The sequence below is a fragment of the Odontomachus brunneus genome, unplaced genomic scaffold, assembly GCF_010583005.1.
Source record: "Odontomachus brunneus isolate Ranch 3 - 2012 unplaced genomic scaffold, Obru_v1 Obru_scaffold_009, whole genome shotgun sequence".
In the NCBI taxonomy this organism is placed as follows: Eukaryota; Metazoa; Arthropoda; class Insecta; order Hymenoptera; family Formicidae; genus Odontomachus; species Odontomachus brunneus.
The window spans coordinates 456417-474259 of record NW_022639459.1 but is presented as its reverse complement, the minus strand read 5'-3'; the positions used below and the strand labels follow the sequence as shown (position 1 = coordinate 474259).

The following is a 17843-nucleotide window of genomic DNA, read 5'->3' as shown; positions in this document are numbered from 1 at the left end:
GTTTACCGGTTTTATCAGCAAAAATAATGTAAACGTTTTTGTGAAACTGTCGGAGCCTTTAGAACGTTCCTTCCCAGACAGCACAAATTATCAAAAGACATCCCAAAAACGCGTCCAAAGGAGATAGGACGTCTTCTGAATATCTTTAAGATATCTTTCAGTAGATTGTGCTTTGGTCTGATAAAACAATTTTACACGTAGTTATGTTACGTTCTTTATTTTGTATTTACAATAATTGGCAAATCAGTGTCACTCGCAATTCGCGCACTTATCATTTATAATACTTCGCAACAACTGGATCGCCAAATTAAATTCCAGGCGATGTGTGCGCGCACAACTTTTTTCAGCAGCACCTTTCGCGTGACATCATCGCGTACTGCCCGCAAAACACGACACTAATTGTGCGAAATTATTTCCGTATACTTATATGTCCTCACGAAACCAAAACCGACTCTGAAGGAGTAACAATTTGTTAGTCATGTGTAAATAGCATTAAGTGTTCGCGCAGCTACGCTATCATGAATATTTTTCTCCTTTTTAGTCGATGATCACCATCACTCGGCCATGGTGTTACGCGCTGTGCTACAACTCGCGAGGTTAAAAAACAGAGTATTTTGACTGGTAGAAGATACAGGCGAGGAGTGTCAGTGTACCGGCATAGAGTAGTCGCGTTGTAGATGCGGTCGTCGCGGAATTACATAAATCGGTGTTGCAAATATTGCAGGATTCGATTACGCCATGTCCTGACTGCATTGTAGAGCTGCATGGGCCGTCGTCGATATTGATTTCGTCGTTGTACGGAGTGGAACATTGACGTATCACAATTCGGTCGCCGTATTCTATAAATATTAAACAAGCGGTGCAACTTATTCTTTCTGTTCTTCAACAAAAGCATTGCGTAATTGTCGCGTAATTTACGTAATTATCGCCAAATGTTCGCGATATTTTAATAACGACACGATCTATCTTACTCATGCCCCACAACGCATAATATATGTAAATATTATACGTCTGTTTCTCATACCATAATACCGCGCGTCTCATTTGATAGTGCGACATTGCCGGTTATATAATTTTCCGATTCAAGGACTCTCAGAAATAGTTGCTATGTCACACGCTAAGACTCTTCTCTGGTGAAAAATGATTTCTTATAATGTTCCAAAATTTTTTAAATTTTGAATTTACACAGAATTCTGTAAAAAATGAATTTGCTTAGATAAATTAAGTTATTATAATTAAATCTTAGAATTTATTAAAAATTTTTTAAATTAAATTATTATTATTAAATATATTGTACAAAAATCCAACAAATACTGTGAATTTTACAAATTATTTGTCTTTTGAAATACTTATAAAATACGTTTCTATTTCTATAAAAAATTTCGCAAAAAGATCTTAAAATTTGTCTAAGAAAAATCTAAGAGATTATATATGTATATATGAAAAATCGTAAGAATATTTTTCACCAGAATTCAGTTGACATTCAACGTACTATTTAATTATATAGAATCTTTAAGTTTACCGGAACATTGCGCAATATTTGCAAATTTGCAAAACTCAATTCATATCTTTTGTGATTAGACTAGCGCCACGTGCCGAGAAAGTAATGATCATTTATTTACTGCAAAGTGCTTTCTTTCGTAACGTTACTATAAACTGCGCCGGTCACGCCATCAACGTATTACACTGAACGAAATCAACGAAGTTTGCAGTAAAGCAATCAACCTTTCTTAACATCCAATTACCGTCATTTTACATCAACCTTTCTTAACTTCCAATTACCGTCATTTACATACACGCGATATGACTCAAGAGCGGAACCGTGTGTATTATCGTGTACATTTAAGACAGAGAGGATAAAACGCATTAAAAGTGCGATTTAAGCTCCGTAATGCGTCATTCTCTAGATGAAGAAATGAGCTGCGCACCAACCTGAAGATGTTGGATATTCACGGTATGTCACACTCGCGCGGCAGAATTTTTCCATCGTTACGAGAGTGTTTCTTCGCCGCGTGTATTTTTATATGTACGCGACACGTAATGCGCGTGTAATACACAGAAGAATTTTACCTCTTTTGACAATCTTGCGGCAAATCGGTTTGGCGGAGCCGTAATGGCCTGGTTCGCATGTTCTTACGTGGAATGCAGCTTGATGGTCCGTGGTATTCATTGGATCAGCACACATGGCATTTACATTAGACGAGCAATCCCAGCATCGTAAGGCAGATCCTTGAGAAATGCAGGAAATTCTATCATGGATACTTTCTTTATTACTGCTGTTACAAAGCTGCGCATTCTCACAGATTATCGTCTCAATGTATGTTAGAAATTAATTAATCAAAATTTTATTTGACTAAAATAACAGGCAAATCAATAATCAAAATTAATCAACCGTTTCATTATATAATCACAAATTATTTAATCGATTGATAAACTCAATTATTAATCAGTTTAATTATTATCAGATAATTTATTAATCAATTAATTACTATTAGATTTGATAATAAATCTAACATCAAAATTTGATTAATAATTAATTTCAACAATTGATTAAGTTACCTTCGACTGCATATAAGACGATTAATTATCTTTAATTATCGATTTGCCGATTATTCTAGTCAATTAAAATTTAAATCAACTAATATCCAACATTGATTGTCATATATTTGTAAATATGTACGTGAGAAGCTATTAGATACATCGCATATATATGGAACATATTTCCAACAATTACACTGAAAAATATATCTTAGCATTAATTGATTAGTCAACAGCATCATAATCGGAGAGTGAATCATTTTGATTTAATCGTATTATTGAAACTAATGCATTATGCACTGTTTTGCTAACTCGAGTATTGGTCTCAATAATGTTGTTATTGAATCAAGTAGGTTTACTCCAATTACGGCACTGTTGATCAATTTTGGATTCAGACAACATAAATGTCCAAAAAAAGATTTTAAAATACTTTTCAAAGTACCTTATTTGAATTTTTTTTATAATTTTGGTGAAAACTTTTGCAGTTTTATTAAAATCATATACAATCCCGTAAAGATGTCAAAACAAACGGAATATCTTTCAGACGCCTTGAAAGTGTCTTTTAGACATTTATGTCGTATGGCCTTGGATATAACAACACTCTTTTCCGTGTGTATGGATTTTCTTCTATGCGGAAATATCGCTCGAATTATGCGCGAAATATATCCGCGAATAAAAATCAAAGTCACGTAAGATACTTGCGCAATACTATGATGAAAAACGCAGGTGCGGTTTATGATTTAAAAGTGATGTAACGCTGAGTAACCATCCATATTAGTAGCGCACGCTCATTCTCGTGTACACCATCGAACTGTTGTCATTATAAAAACGCAGTGAGGTGTGACGCACCTTGTAACTCAACAGGAAGCATTACAAAGTCAGAAGAAAAACGTTTCAAACGACAAAAACAACGCACTCAGAGTAAATATTTATTGTTTTGTTCTCCAACTATACTTCTCCAAAGAGTGTAAAATACTTTTTTATGAAAAGCTATAAAATAGCATAACTTCATATGTCAAGGACATTACTCCACTTTGTGCGCAATATTACAAGCCTAGCCATACGGCATAAATGTTTGAAAGACATCTTGTTCCCGCTTCTACACTGAGAGAAATTATTCGATAAGAAATTATCAAACGGATATTTCCGATCAAAATACCGAGGAATTTTTGTATCCGATCAGAAAGCATTCAATAAGAAATATCGATTCATAATTTTTTTATCGGTTTATCTGACGAAATGCCATGATCAGAAGTATTTGATTAAATTTAATCGGGTCAAGTATAAAAATTCGGTATTTTATAACTATTTGTTAATTTTTTATCAGATAATTTCTCTCAGTGTACCAACTTTGGTTAACTTAATTGGCTTATTCCAACGAGATTGGCCAACAGTGATAACACATTCATCAATTCTGACTAAAGAGAAATGCGATTAATCAATTCCATTGGAATAACCAGCCGGTTAAGTTATCCAAAGTTAGTACACAAGTCCCAGTAAGCAAGGAACATTAAATTAACGTTTAGAAACGTTGACTTCATGTGCATTGTTTGGACATTTTTTTAGTAATATTGCATTTATATTTTTCACATGTTATTTTATGATGATTTTTCTGAATGTTGTTTAAACGTTTTAAAAACATTACAAAAAATATATTTTTCAAATGTTACTTTAACATTTATTTCAGATCAATGCAACATCTTAAAAATATTTTTGCCGATTAAAACGTTATAACAACCCTATTTCGACATAACTGAAACTTCCAAATCGCGGTCAAAGTATGTTCGTAATGATGTTTGATACAATATTAAACACTACATATTTGACAATATTACAGGGTCTTCAATATCATTGTAGCAACGTTGTATTAATGATTACTTGCTTACTGTATTATCTAGTAAACAAAAAATCATTGATAGAACGTTATTGTAACGATATTTAGTAATATATAACGTTTTCTAATATATAGTTTTTAACGTTGTATCAACGTTATTACAAATAATTACGACACTTTAATATTTCTAAAACATTTTTGCAATGTCCAAAAAGATCGTATTATCCGGTATTATCTTTGAAATGTTTTAAAAATATTAAACTGAGAGAGAGAGAGAGAGAGAGAAATGCTCAAGAGATACGCGTAAAATCAATATTTCAAGATATTGATCTAATGTTTTTTATTTACTACGTAGAGATGTTTAAAAAACCTCCTCCTTACGTTATTGTCTTTGGAATGTCTCTAAGATTTATTTTAGACATTTATACCGTCTAGATAACCCAGTTGGAACAAAAAATTACGATGACATCAAAACGATGTTGAAGTTAAGATAAAACGTCTAAAAACTCACTTTTTTCAATCACAATTCGAATATTTTCTCGTCATTTTGATGTCATTGTAATTTTCTATTCTACTTTGGAATATTTCCAGTTGCAACATATTTTAGAGAGATTGTAATGCAAAACAAAGTAAAACATAATATAATAATGAAGCATTTTAGAATCATTCTCAATGTAAAATAAATACTGTGAGGAATCGTGCTGCAATTATCAGAAAGTTGATAAAGTATCATGAAATAACGGAAAAAGCAATTTATCTATCACGAAGCTATCTACTTTCCTGGCGTGATCTATAAACTGAATAATAGAATATAAAATGGTATAAAAATATAAAAATATGAAAGAAAAATATGAAAAATGTGAAAGACTAAAATATTAAAATTGTCAGGACACTGAGACATACCTGGTTTTAATAGCGCTAGTGACTAAAGAAGTTTAAATTTTTGTAACAAGTTGGTAAACAGAGAAACTATATATAGAGTTTATACACGAAGAAAATATGATTAGCGCTGTGAGAATCTTTAATATCAATGTGCAAAAAAAAATACACGTTATAGTAGTTTTGTTGAAACAAACGAGAATTTAGAGTATTGTATCTTTGGAAAATTTTTGTTTCGCAGCACAAAAATATAATTTTTCAAACGTTGCTTTTTTAATGCTTGATTTACTCCATCTTAAAGCTGTTAATCTCACCTGATGCTACAAGAAGGACTACACCGACAATTATTGCCACTGCGCGTTCACTGTAAACCATCCTGGATACTGAGTAAAGTCGTTAAAAATTATTAAAACTAATTGCACTATGCAAAAAATAACAAAGTTCGTCTCGACAGTTACGTTTTCAAAACTAATAATGTCCGACAATTACGTTATATCGAATAATCTACAAAACCGTTTGAAAACTGCGATGTCGATCGTGTCCAGTGTGATACTGAGGAACCAACACCCTCTTTACTAAAAGCACTCTTCTCTCTCTCTCTTTCCCCCTCTCCTCTTGTTTGTTACATATCGTTTCTTCTCCGTTTAGCGAGTGCACATGAATTTCACATACATGGTATGCACGCTCCTTATCAACTTTTACGAACTTTAGATATATAGTGAAGCGGCAAAAATTATTAGATCATATTGTTTTTGTGCTTATCTTAACGTTGAAAGGTCAATCCCGCAGACATTTCCAGTGAATATCATCGAAACTGTGAGATGTATAAAAAAATAGTTCGTACAAAAGTTCTATTTATTTGTCAAGATGTGTATTCTGTACTTTTTACAATAATTTATTCAGACCTTCCGGAAATAACTTACATCCCTTTCCTCCTATTATTTCTGCGAATTTCAAAAGTCTTATACGGATGAAAATAATTCAAGAAAATTTTGCGTCGCGTTCCAGCATATATCTAACAAAAATTTCTGAAATCGCATTTTGCACAAATGCAGCATAAGCATTGCGCTTTTGCGCCGCACTACTACTAATGCTATATAATGGGCAGGTTACGTCTAGCCTCGTTTTTACACGTCTAATCTGACTGGGCGTTACTCATTATATTCGATATAAGGGGAATTGACGATAACAAATCTTAAATTATGTGGATTTTAATTCTATATTAAATGATTATGTTATATTGCATACACATAATTGTGTGTGATTTCTTATATATCACAAAAATTTCAAAAAGATTTCAGAAAGATCTCAGAAAGGTTTCAATGTTTCTGAAACCTTTCTGAAAGCTTTTTGAAACTTCTGTGCTGTATGGTTTTTTTCGACCAAATATCTTCCCACGTAATACAACGTCTAAAATTAGGACATAAGACGTCTTAGAGACGTCTTAGAGACGTCTTATGTCCCGATTTTATTAGACGTTGTGCCCAGTAAACACCAACAGTAACATTACATCAATGTTATAATTTTTTACTCAATAACCTAACTGTTACACTCGCATTATATTGCATTTATATTATCGAATAGGAAATCACAATAAAAGTTAATATATTCTGAGACTCTCAAGTGAACGATTGAATAAACTTGTAAAAAGCAACCTATAATTATTACAACATTGATATTATGTTGCTGCCCTTAGAAAAAATTACTTTAAGATATTCAAATTAACTTAAAGTTGCTTAAAGTTACTTAAAGTTATTTATAGTTATATAAATAATTTTAAGTAACTTTAAGTCAATTTGAACAACTTAAAGTAATTTTTCCTAAGGGTAATAGTTGATGTTTATAATGAGAAGTTACAAGATCAAAGAATATTAAAGTTTGAATGAAACCTTACTCGATTTATTGCTTGATATTGTTTAAATAATAGAACGATATGTGGGATGTTTAACATTGTAAAATGAGGCTTGCTGTCTTGTTAAGGAAGTCTCGTTAAAGGTCAGGGAAGCACTTAACCCTACATTACCAACTTGACTCTGGCATTTGACCCGATCTTCTTAGTAATAGCTTCCGCGCGAATATATACATTCATAAGATGTACATGTGCGTGTATTACACACAAAATGTAGCTTATTGTTAGCGTTGCCAAAGAGGACGTTGCGTAGCTTGTTTAGCGACTGGCCGCTCACGTACGAACTTGTTTAATTTCTGACAACTAGCTCTTCCGGTCAAATACGTCGAAATATTCAAACTCAAACCAGAGGAAAGATCAAAGATGGAAAAGTTTATACATAATAATCAAAGTTTATACATAATAATCGAATGATAAAACGCGGAATGTCGACAAGCGGAAACTGACTCATAGAGCAGAAGTGTCTAAACGGCATCTTAGAGACGTCTGAAAGATATCCCATTCGCTTTTAGACGTCTTTGGGATGTCTCTAAGATGTTTCTTATACATTTATGCTGCCTGGGGATAAACGTTGGGGGTATGTGCAAAGGATACAGAGGAAAATAAAATTTACTTCGCTATGTCAACGATATTATCATTGCAGACGATCATTTCAAAAAGGATGAGATGTTAACTCTAAAATATCCTAAATATCATCTTCTTTTGCTCATAAATCGCAAAAAAAAATTATCGAAATTTAATATTTTTTTGTTAATCAGGAGAGAAATCGTCGAGGAATATAGTTCTAATATCACTGCGATTTAAAGATGAAAAAAGTTGTAATAAAAAAAGGAACAGAAGAAATTTAAACGTACTCTCTAAAGTACGATCAGTAAAATGTTATATTTATAACTGCTGCTAGCTCAGTTATAAGTATAACACTGCAATCAGTAAAGTCTTGCTGAAAAGATCAGTTAATAGTAGATACCACTGTTCCAATTATTAATACAATTTGCCAACACAGATGATGTCATCACACGCAAGGCGCGTAGAAGTCGTGAATTCCATCGTTATAATCGTAGAAAGTTGGATTTTCTATGTACAACAAACTCGTATATCATATATTTCGCGGAGAAATCTTATTTCCACTAATAAAAATCAGAAATGAGAAATTAGACGGAGCAATAAAACAGGTGTTTTCACTGAAAATCAGTGAATAATCACTGATCATCGGTGAAATAATCCTTTATCTGACTCAATCAGAAACATTTTTACTCATTCATCTTAAGAGAGCACGATGGGGTTTTTTAATTCATTCGATTAAGGCTCGGTTGTACAAACGGAGTGGTGGCCTAAGTAGAACAGAAAATCATGATGACGTCACAATAACAAGAAAATGATCTAATCGTAATTGAAAAGTGAGATTTTCATTATTTTGTATCATCATGACTTTTTGTTCTGTCCGCCCTTGGACGGACATTTTATTTTCAAATAGTACGACTCAACGATGGATATCAGATGGATAATATCATATTTATTATTTTTTTCTGCAGTGCCCTTTATAAGTCTTTCTTTATTAATCAATGGCAAATATTGCGTGATTCGTTTTTTTTTACTTGCTTGCACTCTCACATACATCATCACGATTAACATGCGCTAAGGAGAAAAGAACAGCGTACCTCCATAAAACTATAACATTGGCAAGAACGATTATCTTTGCAATTACGTTTCACAGTATATAGTACGGAGTAAAATAAATTAGTTAATTCGTATTCGTTATATAATCTCATAAACGTAAATATTCGTAGGTGTTATAGTAATAAATTATTGTTAAATTATTTGTCGATTCTCAGAATCGATAACTAGTACCTAGACACATTCCAATTAGCACGCCATTCACAGCGAAAATTAGATTATTCAAACGGACAAATATGTATATTGTAGTGTGAGAAACTATCTGATCAGCATTTTCACTGTTCCAACTGCACACGTCCCAACAATTGTTTCTCTTTGTCTCTCTCAATGTCAAGAATCACTTTTGTCAATATCGGCATTGCTTTAAATTAACGATAATCACTGGTTTCTTTCGAGGAACAGAAGCGAAAAATTAAAAAAGTAGAAGTAAAACTAAAATAGCTATAAATATGAGATAATTCATATAGGACACGATAGTGGTTTTAACTAGATGTACACATCGTGATGTTGAAAAAGGGATATGTTCCTGATACTTTATATCCAAAGCTTGAATCATACCCTAAGTATGTTTCAGTACGCGTACGTGCTTTCGGGAGTGATTCTATATGATCCGCTTGGAACTTATATATGTACATACATCTCAATTGTTATACCGCCCATTCGAATACTAATGTCTCAAGCATGTACATTATAATACGCTTTTAGAGCAGTAATCACGAATCGTTTGTATATGTCGGCGCATATTAATGCTCACAATTCGCGGATATCCGAACGGAGATTATTTAACAGAGAGAAAGAGGCAACTTACTATATATTTTTTTTTTTCAATTTCAAAAAAATTACGCTAACTACACGGCGGATATTAAATAGCGTCGATACAATGTGACATACACACTCACAGCATTTAATAAAAAATAACATTATCTTTTTGTATCATGAGGGACTAATGTTCCAGTAAAGATCCGCTTCCCACGACATCGCTTCCGGCATGTAAGGGCCGCGCCCGTATTGTTTCACGAAGCAACTTGGGAAGAAATGTATTCTTTTCAGGCGATATACCCTGCAAGAATTTCGGATTTAGATAAATTACAGAGAGGAGCGATGATCACTTACCAGTTAATTCGAACGTTACATCTGACACAACGTTCATCCCGTTACGAGCATTTTTTTCTTTCTTTCTTTTTTTTTTTTAATGAGCATTCGTCGTACTTTTTAACTCCGCGTCGCGAAAATCTTTAGGCCGAATAAGCGCTAAACGAGGAAATTTTGAGCGAACATATCTCCTTTTCTCTTCTTCTCACACGACATTGCGAGACAATCATATCTACATGCCGAAACATTAAAAAATATTATGCTGTGATCTTAAAAAACTACAGCCAACGCAACAACAACATCCTATACGCAAACACACCGTGTAAGAATTGGCTTTTTCTTCGCTTCTTAAGATTACGCACACCACTGATAAAAATCATCATATTTCTCCGCGTAAGGCGAGCGAACCCATCGAGTACGGTGTAAAAAGTTTGTCAACGCTTATATGGCACAATTAGAGTATATGCGAATGCTCAATGGAAACGACCGTTGCGCGAGTCCGAAAAAATATATACAACGCTGACGTGATATCTCTACTTTCGTAACGCTTCGATTATCTATCCTCCGCAAATCGATCTAGGATCGGTAATGGTGCGCGAGATATATTTGTTTATATTGCTTATCGCGTTCATTCCCACGCAATGATTTATCGAGACTCGCCTAAATAGTGATAGGGTAGCAATTTACCCCTGCCATTACAAAGATATCCCTATTACCAACTTGTCACTTCGAGCTCCCTCATGCTACCTGTTCGTAGTCCTTTCGCTAACACAGAACATCTCTTGTTTACAAAAGAAATATTATGTCTCTTCTTCCTCTTTACTACTAATCGAAAAGTGTCTCGTATAACTCCAATATAAAGTGCTCACTCCACAGAGCGTATCATTTCGTCTATTTGCATGCGACTGTATTAATCGTACAACATTCCACTCAAAGCACACGGCGAAACAGTTATTATACCTTAACAATAAACATTGTGCTCGATATACTTTACAAAAAAATCTTGCACATCGTTCTATATTTAATATTTGCCTCGATATCTGCCGATTGAATTTCCTGTCTCTTCTTCATCTCGTTGCAAATAGTCAGCCGGCAAGTTTATATTGAAAGCAAAACATGGAATATCGCGCTTGGTGAATCAATCTATAATATATATTAAAAAAACGGGACCCTAAAAATGATTCACTCGTAAATCATAAAACGACACATCTGACTTTCCACCGTCTAATTTTGTCGACTCTTTGGCAACTCCACAGCAAAAACGGTCATGCCTGTAAAATGTAAAGATGCATGTCTATATGTCATGTCATGATCTCTCATAAAAGAGACTACCGCGGAAAATGTAAAATAAAAATTAATATTAATATTAGACTGTCCACAAATATATTCGGTTTCTTCTTGATATTTTAGAAGACTCACTCGAAGTAAGTTCATGAAAGTGGATACAACGGTTCGTGAACTTGCAAAAGAACTGAATGCAAGCATATCGACTGTTGTCGATCACTTGAGCGTGATTGGAGAAAAAAAGATCGAACCAGGAAAGCTAACGTTACGAAGTCTGCACTAGATTGATTTTAAGGAAATAAAATGATCCATTTCTTAAACGGATGATGACGTAAAATGAGAAGTGGATTCTTTACGACAGAATGGGAAGTGTTCTGCGCGACTTGACCCCGATGAGACATTAGATCAGTTCCCAGAGATAAAGTTGCTGGTGAAAAAAAAACGATGACTGTTTAGTAGACTGTAACCAATTAGTGTAGTATTAGCCACTGTAATTTATTGAGTTCAGGTAAGAAAATCACCTCACAGAAGGTGATTACTACCAGGAACTGGACAGAATACACAAGAAGTTCCACAAGAAATAATCAGGTTGGTCAATCGGAAGGCTTCTATCATTCTGCATAACAATGCCAGTCCGCACGTGTCTCTCTGGTAACTCTTTAAAGATTGCGTGAGCGAAAGTTTCTACAGCAAGTGCTACATCTTAAATTTCATATTTATATTTTATTATTTGTGTATATTATATTGTATATTTATATACATATTTATTAGATTAATGTTAATACTTTATGTTATTTTAATGTTATTTTATGTTATTACTTTACTATATTTTACTTTCAAGTTTTATTTCTGCAGTAATAGTACAAATAGGCTAGGTAATTGTTGGAAAATGTATTACATCTAATGACGCTTATTTTGTGCGTGATTAAAGATCATATTAAATTATATTTATATGAAAGTTATAGAGGCTAAAAACCAAAATTTATTTGTGGACAATTTAACAAATGAGTGAGTGAAATAAATACTTAAAATCAATTTACCTTTAAAACAGCGTCGGAAAATCGTGATAGACATAATCAACTCCTCATTGCACAACGCAATTTTTGTTTCGTTGAGCTAACCCGGCGCGAGATAAGTCGCGTTCTATCTCGTCATCGTCCTCGATGCTAAACATTGTTGGAAGCAAAAGCTGAATGTTTATCACTTTTTTGAGAAACAGCGATTGTAATATGTATCTGTTATACTCACGCTCTCTCTTGCGTATCAAGATGATGTACTAATTCATCCCTTTTATTCACAATGGACACTAATTCTTCCAACAACAAATTCTCACGCATCTTTTGCTCGGACGTCTTACGCCATTCTTCTACCGCGAGAATGCTTCTTAATTCGCGATTTAAAAGTTCGAATCGTCGTTCAAGATCATCTTCTTTTTCCCTAGAAAGTACACGACTCTTATTCACTAAACTGTGATTATTGTGATCGGTTATGCGATTTTTAAACAAAAATTAGTAAAAATATTAATGCCTGGTCAAATTCCTCTACTCTAGAATTTTAAGAATACTCCTTAAAAATCAACTAAATGTTGTAACTGTCAAGTGTTCCCAACCATCAAGAGATTGACAGATTTACTTTTGTCCTAAACAAAAAAAAAAGAACAGTGAGACACTTACAATATATTCAGTTGCATTTGTCTTCTCAGAAGTGCATTCTTTTTATTAACGAGAGTAAACCACAGGGACATCAGTCTTTCCGTTTCGTCCTCGTTATCACTTTCCATGGCCGCTCTGAGTTGCTTCTCCAGCTTACCAGCCTGTATATCTATCTGATTCTGTTCCCTTTCGAGCGCCTCGAGCTCGTTTTGGATATACGATGTCATGTCTTTACCCAGCTGGTTTCCGAGTTATCATTAAGCAAGAACAAAAATAAATAAATCCTCATTAGATAATCGGTAAAATACTATTGGTAAGTAATAATCTCGCGCATTGACGTACCCCGCGGAGTGTATATGGTGTTCTGTCGGGGCTTCCTTTATCGGGCGAGATCCTCTCGATGATTTTGGAGAAAGAATATAAAGGTGAACCAGTTTTCTTATCTCCATCTATCACACTCGCGTTCCCTAGTATATTCCCATTGTACTCGGACTAAAAATGATAATCGGTCGCCATTCAGTACTGCGTCACAATTGATTGAGGAGGTCGCATCTTATTGGCGAGAGGTCACAAAGACAATATCGCGACAATATAACATACAAACCTTTATACTGAGTCTGTCTCCAGGTGTCGAAGGCGTTATGCTACGTCTAGGACTGTTATTCTGATCATCTATCGATCGTCTATCGCTGCTGCTATTGTCGTCATTGATCTGGCTCGGGGTCACACCCATTTTTACTTCCGCGATCAAGCGTCTCGCTCTTTCCCGCAACTGTTGTTGCCTCTCGTCGTCATTTTGTGCCTGAAACGCGTTACACGCATGATAGAAATCTAGGCTGTCTAGGCTCAACGTGGAACGAATATTCGTCGGCAACGACGACTTTCTAGTGCTACGTAAATGAAAATATAGAACCTCGATGGGACTGATCGCAGTGGAAACGAACCCGGCTGGCTTCGTCTGGCTTCTGGCTTGCTCCAGCAGTTGTCTGGCTCGCTCTCGCAATTCGTCGTGCCGGCTGACTAACGGCTAACGCAAACGGAAAACAAAGATGTAGATACTTGGATATGATACTAATTATATCGATATCTCGGAAGCAGACAAACCACAGTATCATTCTGTATTTTGATTGCATTAATTTGACATGTTGCCACCGAGATATACATCAATATTGCAATACTAAAAAGAGAATCTTGTTAATTACGTGTTGTGAACGTTGTTCCCCGTACGGCGGCGATGCACCTTGACATTCGAAACTACCACGACTTCCTCTATCGCCAGAATTTACGGAGTCCTACAAAAGAAAGTTCTTAACGTGTGTCTCGTGTGTCGTTGTGTCGTGTTCAAGTGTTATCGTTGCGAAGCTTTTCCACGGATATAACGTTCAAACCAAGAACCTTCTCATATTGAGTAAAAGAGCAAACAAACGTTAAACTGAAGCGACAACGTACTGAATTATGTAAAAGAGAAAATTGCGTGAAACTCTCGACCTATATTTACTCGCATATCTTAATTATAGCGTCGATAAATAAAATTCTCGCGTTACTTTCTAGAGGCATGATATTAAAGGAACAAGTTCAACACGTTCGTTACATGTGCAACGCACCGATCTCTCACTTCAAGCTCAGCTTTACTCAAAATGTTCAATTCTACTTAACACGTTCGCTACCAGCGTCACATGTATGTGCAATCATTTATTTCTTTCTATCTTCACAAAGTTTGTTTAACAAAATTTTTATAATAGATTTTTATAATAGAAAATATACAAGAGATGGTCTAAGTGGGAAAAATTCACTAAATAAGCTGTGGTGGCGAGTGTGTTAAGGTAAAAGTATCAATTGCCGGACATGTACTTAATCCTGAACATTATTATCTTAATATTTAAATACGAATATTTAAACTTTAAACATAGAATATATCTATATATTTAATTACATTATACATTTGTACATATATTTTATGTTGAAAGTTTAAATATTTATATTTTAAGACGAATGTCCGGGCATTGGTGCTTTTACCTTAATATCCGCAGGAAAAGGAAACTAACTTCATTAATGATTTATGAGCTCTCTCGTATGTCACTGCTCCAAGCTTTGTCATAGAGTGCTTTGTAAGGTTTGCATTTTCCAGAGATGTCTTTTTACGAGACCTCAATTCTCAATGCAAAGCATTCAGTAGTGATTTAAAAATCATTGTTAATATATAATTTATATTAGGAAAATAAATAAATAAATATGTAAGAGATCGCGAGCACACCCATGTTATTACGGTGAATTTTACACAAGTGCATCTTACGAAACGCTACCATCAAAATCTACATTCCGTGCATCGCGGGACACATCACGCACGATTCTCTCATGCATATTTACATGCAGCTTCACACACGTGTCTCATATAGGCGTACGATTCTTCGTCGGCAAAAAGCGCAGGTTACAAAACCGTTCGCCAATAATAGATAAAAAGTAAGAGAAAAAGGAAAACAAAAGGAGTTAAGTCCTGGAAATAACGCACTTCACTACGTATCGCCGGTGAAGAGAAGTAAATGGTAGATGTAGTGGTGCGCGTTATGGGTTTATTGTTAATGCAGCGAGATATATAAAAGAAGGAATGCATAAAAAGCGATAATCTGCGCAATCTCGTATTTACTGATGTCACGGACCGGGCTTTGCGATTTGGTAATCGAGATCGATTGCGAGCATTTCTCGTCGATTATCTGTATGTTCTCCTCTTCGTCGTCGGAGCCGAACGGATCGGTTAATTGCCGGCGGGTCATAAGTATCGGACGTTGCTGCGCTTGTTGCACTCTCGGCGGAGACTTGCTCTGCAGTAAATTGGCATCATTTCCTCACAACGAACGATCAAGTTGTACGCGAGTGCCGTCGGAGCGTGTACTACGCGATACCTCGCTAGGCGTCGGGGAGTAATCGCAAATCACGTCGAAATTAGATTCGTGCGTGATAATCTGCGCCCTCCGCTTACCTTCTCTCTCGACGAGTACTTCTCCTTGGTCGGTGACAACACCTTGCCCAAAATGCTCTTCGAGCTGGCCAATATGATGTCCTTGACTTCCTTCACGCTGGACGGCGATTTGTCTTTGTTACACTGATCGTGATCCTGATTATCCGTGGTCAGACTTAAGTGCAGCTTGTTTTTCAGCGAGTCAATGCACATGTCGTCCTTCTTATTGTCAAATGGATTCGACCTGCAACGAAATATGATCACTCAGATCTGTGAGTCTTACTCGTTCGGCTGATTTTGTACCGGTACGCGCAACTTCAGATTGTATTAAGTTCATACAAAAGCTTCGTCGTATTTGTCAAGTAAAATTGCTGGAGCGGAGATTATTCAATTTCGAAGAATTAATAACGAGTAAAATGAACATCAATTTGGTATTTGTTTATGTACCAAACATGAGAACTTCCTATTTTTCTTCTGATATATAAATCTCCTACGAGAACTCGATAGAAAAATGATAAATCTTATGCATTAAAATAACATCTACTCACCGTCGGTTACTGTCCGTCTTATTGTTCTTCTGCTCGATCTGTTCCTTCTTCCGCAAATTAATAATTTCTTGACCGAAAAGCTGAACGCTCACGTCTGTATTGTTGTCCGTGTTAAATCTACCGATCATGTAAGACGACTCGTTCGTCGTTTTGCCGATTTGGTGTACCTACAGCGATCGATTCAAAGCGGTAATTTAAACATGGGGCGCAGAACACGAAAAGAGAAGAAGAGAAAAACGAAAAAAAACGACAGTGATCTTTCACACAAGCTCGTTGTGTTATAAAATTTGTCGAGGTACCTCCAATTCGTGGCCAGTAAAATGCGCTCTCAACTGATACAAATACGTCATCACAGCTAATTTATCAGGTACAGTTAATATGTCCATGTCCGCCGGTTCTATAACTCTCGGTATGCCCAAAGCTTCGCCTGCATCAAAAGCCTTCTTGCAGTTACCCTTCACATCGTGCGGCAACAATGAGTCGATGTCTCTGTAAATTGTCATGTTGAACAGCGCCCAATTAGATCGAGGAAGCCGCGAAGCTGTTAACTTGGTCGTCAAGTAACATAGATGCGCGAAGAAATATCTCTAGTATCAAAAATAATCCTCAAAATGTTGGCACGAGACAGTCGACGCAGAACAATGACGATTTCGGAGTGTTTATTAATGGAACACACAAATAATATAGCTGGCAAGCCGCCAAGCCGACTGTCTATTGATATTTTTTTTTCCCGAGGAAAAGATAAGACTCAAAGAGACGATATGTTTAACGATCAAGAGAAAAAAAAGAGACAGATGCCGAGAAGATGGAGAAAATAGATTAATTCCGGGACAGAAATACTCACATCAGATCAGATCTGAAATGATGAATGATCGCGCAGAACGCCATTCCGTTTCGCCAAGATGTCGTCAAATTGGTGACTTTGACGCCCGGGTAGTCTTTAGTGACTTCCTTACACCATTCCAACAAGTCTTGGCCAGGAGTGTTCTCCTTCAGTCTCGGCACATTCCCGTCATTCTTTTTAAGATCCAACGGCTGCAGTGGTAGTCTCAATGTATTATGCTCGATGTTTTTGCTATGAAAAATCGTGTTACTTTTAAAATTGCTCTTCTACGATATTATATATTATATGTTATTATCGTGTGATACACGTACTTTACACGATAAAACAACACATACTCGTTTTCAACTGCAACACTGTCTTTGATAGGTGACTTCTCTCGTAAAGGATCTCCAATTCCCGTCAGACTAATGTCGCGTATAAAGTGCTCCCCATCATTTACAGGAGTTGTGTCATCCTTCGACAAACTCGCCACTGTTACAAATGATAATTATTATAGTCAATAAGTATAATTTCACAAATCATAAATAAATAATTGATATAAAATCTTAAAACGCAATGTGATCTATAGAATCATTTTTTTTACATTCAGATATATATATATATATATATATATATATATATATATATATATAT

General features: G+C 35.3%; 2 protein-coding genes and 1 long non-coding RNA gene across 5 annotated transcripts in view; 1 reads left to right on the top strand and 2 right to left on the bottom strand.

Annotated features, from left to right (window-relative positions):
- Positions 1-201: 201 nt before the first annotated feature.
- On the bottom strand, positions 202-5820 carry LOC116840392. Its single transcript, XM_032807045.1, has 3 exons — positions 5566-5820; positions 2071-2229; positions 202-839 (listed from the first exon to the last, which is right to left on the bottom strand). The coding sequence occupies exons 1-3, from the start codon at positions 5624-5626 to the stop codon at positions 598-600; spliced, it is 462 nt and encodes a 153-aa protein (XP_032662936.1). The 5' UTR covers positions 5627-5820; the 3' UTR covers positions 202-597.
- The window catches only part of LOC116840394, a 16225-nt gene continuing 1703 nt past the window's right edge, over positions 3322-17843 (top strand). Inside the window, exon 1 of the long non-coding RNA XR_004377340.1 lies at positions 3322-3459. This is a non-coding gene — a long non-coding RNA (uncharacterized LOC116840394). The remainder of the gene's footprint in view (positions 3460-17843) is intronic.
- Positions 8654-17843, bottom strand: part of LOC116840385 (EH domain-binding protein 1) — an 11588-nt gene continuing 2398 nt past the window's right edge. Inside the window, exons 5-18 of one of the 3 annotated variants that reach the window (XM_032807010.1) lie at positions 17522-17681; positions 17211-17441; positions 16666-16855; positions 16367-16533; positions 15840-16062; positions 15520-15681; positions 14065-14154; positions 13776-13889; positions 13467-13664; positions 13205-13354; positions 12884-13101; positions 12459-12647; positions 12251-12376; positions 8654-11197 (exon numbers count right to left, since the gene is read on the bottom strand). In XM_032807010.1, coding sequence (XP_032662901.1) covers positions 12295-12376; positions 12459-12647; positions 12884-13101; positions 13205-13354; positions 13467-13664; positions 13776-13889; positions 14065-14154; positions 15520-15681; positions 15840-16062; positions 16367-16533; positions 16666-16855; positions 17211-17441; positions 17522-17681 — 2174 coding nt within the window. In that variant the 3' untranslated portion in view covers positions 8654-11197; positions 12251-12294. The remainder of the gene's footprint in view (positions 11198-12250; positions 12377-12458; positions 12648-12883; positions 13102-13204; positions 13355-13466; positions 13665-13775; positions 13890-14064; positions 14155-15519; positions 15682-15839; positions 16063-16366; positions 16534-16665; positions 16856-17210; positions 17442-17521; positions 17682-17843) is intronic. The other 2 variants (XM_032807011.1, XM_032807012.1) reach the window with 2 other exon arrangements.

Bases quoted from the DNA above. Each gene is read 5' to 3' on its own strand.
- LOC116840392 (XM_032807045.1), bottom strand. From the start codon at position 5,626: ATGGTTTACAGTGAACGCGCAGTGGCAATAATTGTCGGTGTAGTCCTT. The intron at 2,230-5,565 runs GTGAGATTAACA...GCATTTCTCAAG, and splicing joins AGTCCTTCTTGTAGCATCAG to GATCTGCCTTACGATGCTGG. The intron at 840-2,070 runs GTAAAATTCTTC...TAATATTTATAG, and splicing joins CCGCAAGATTGTCAAAAGAG to AATACGGCGACCGAATTGTG.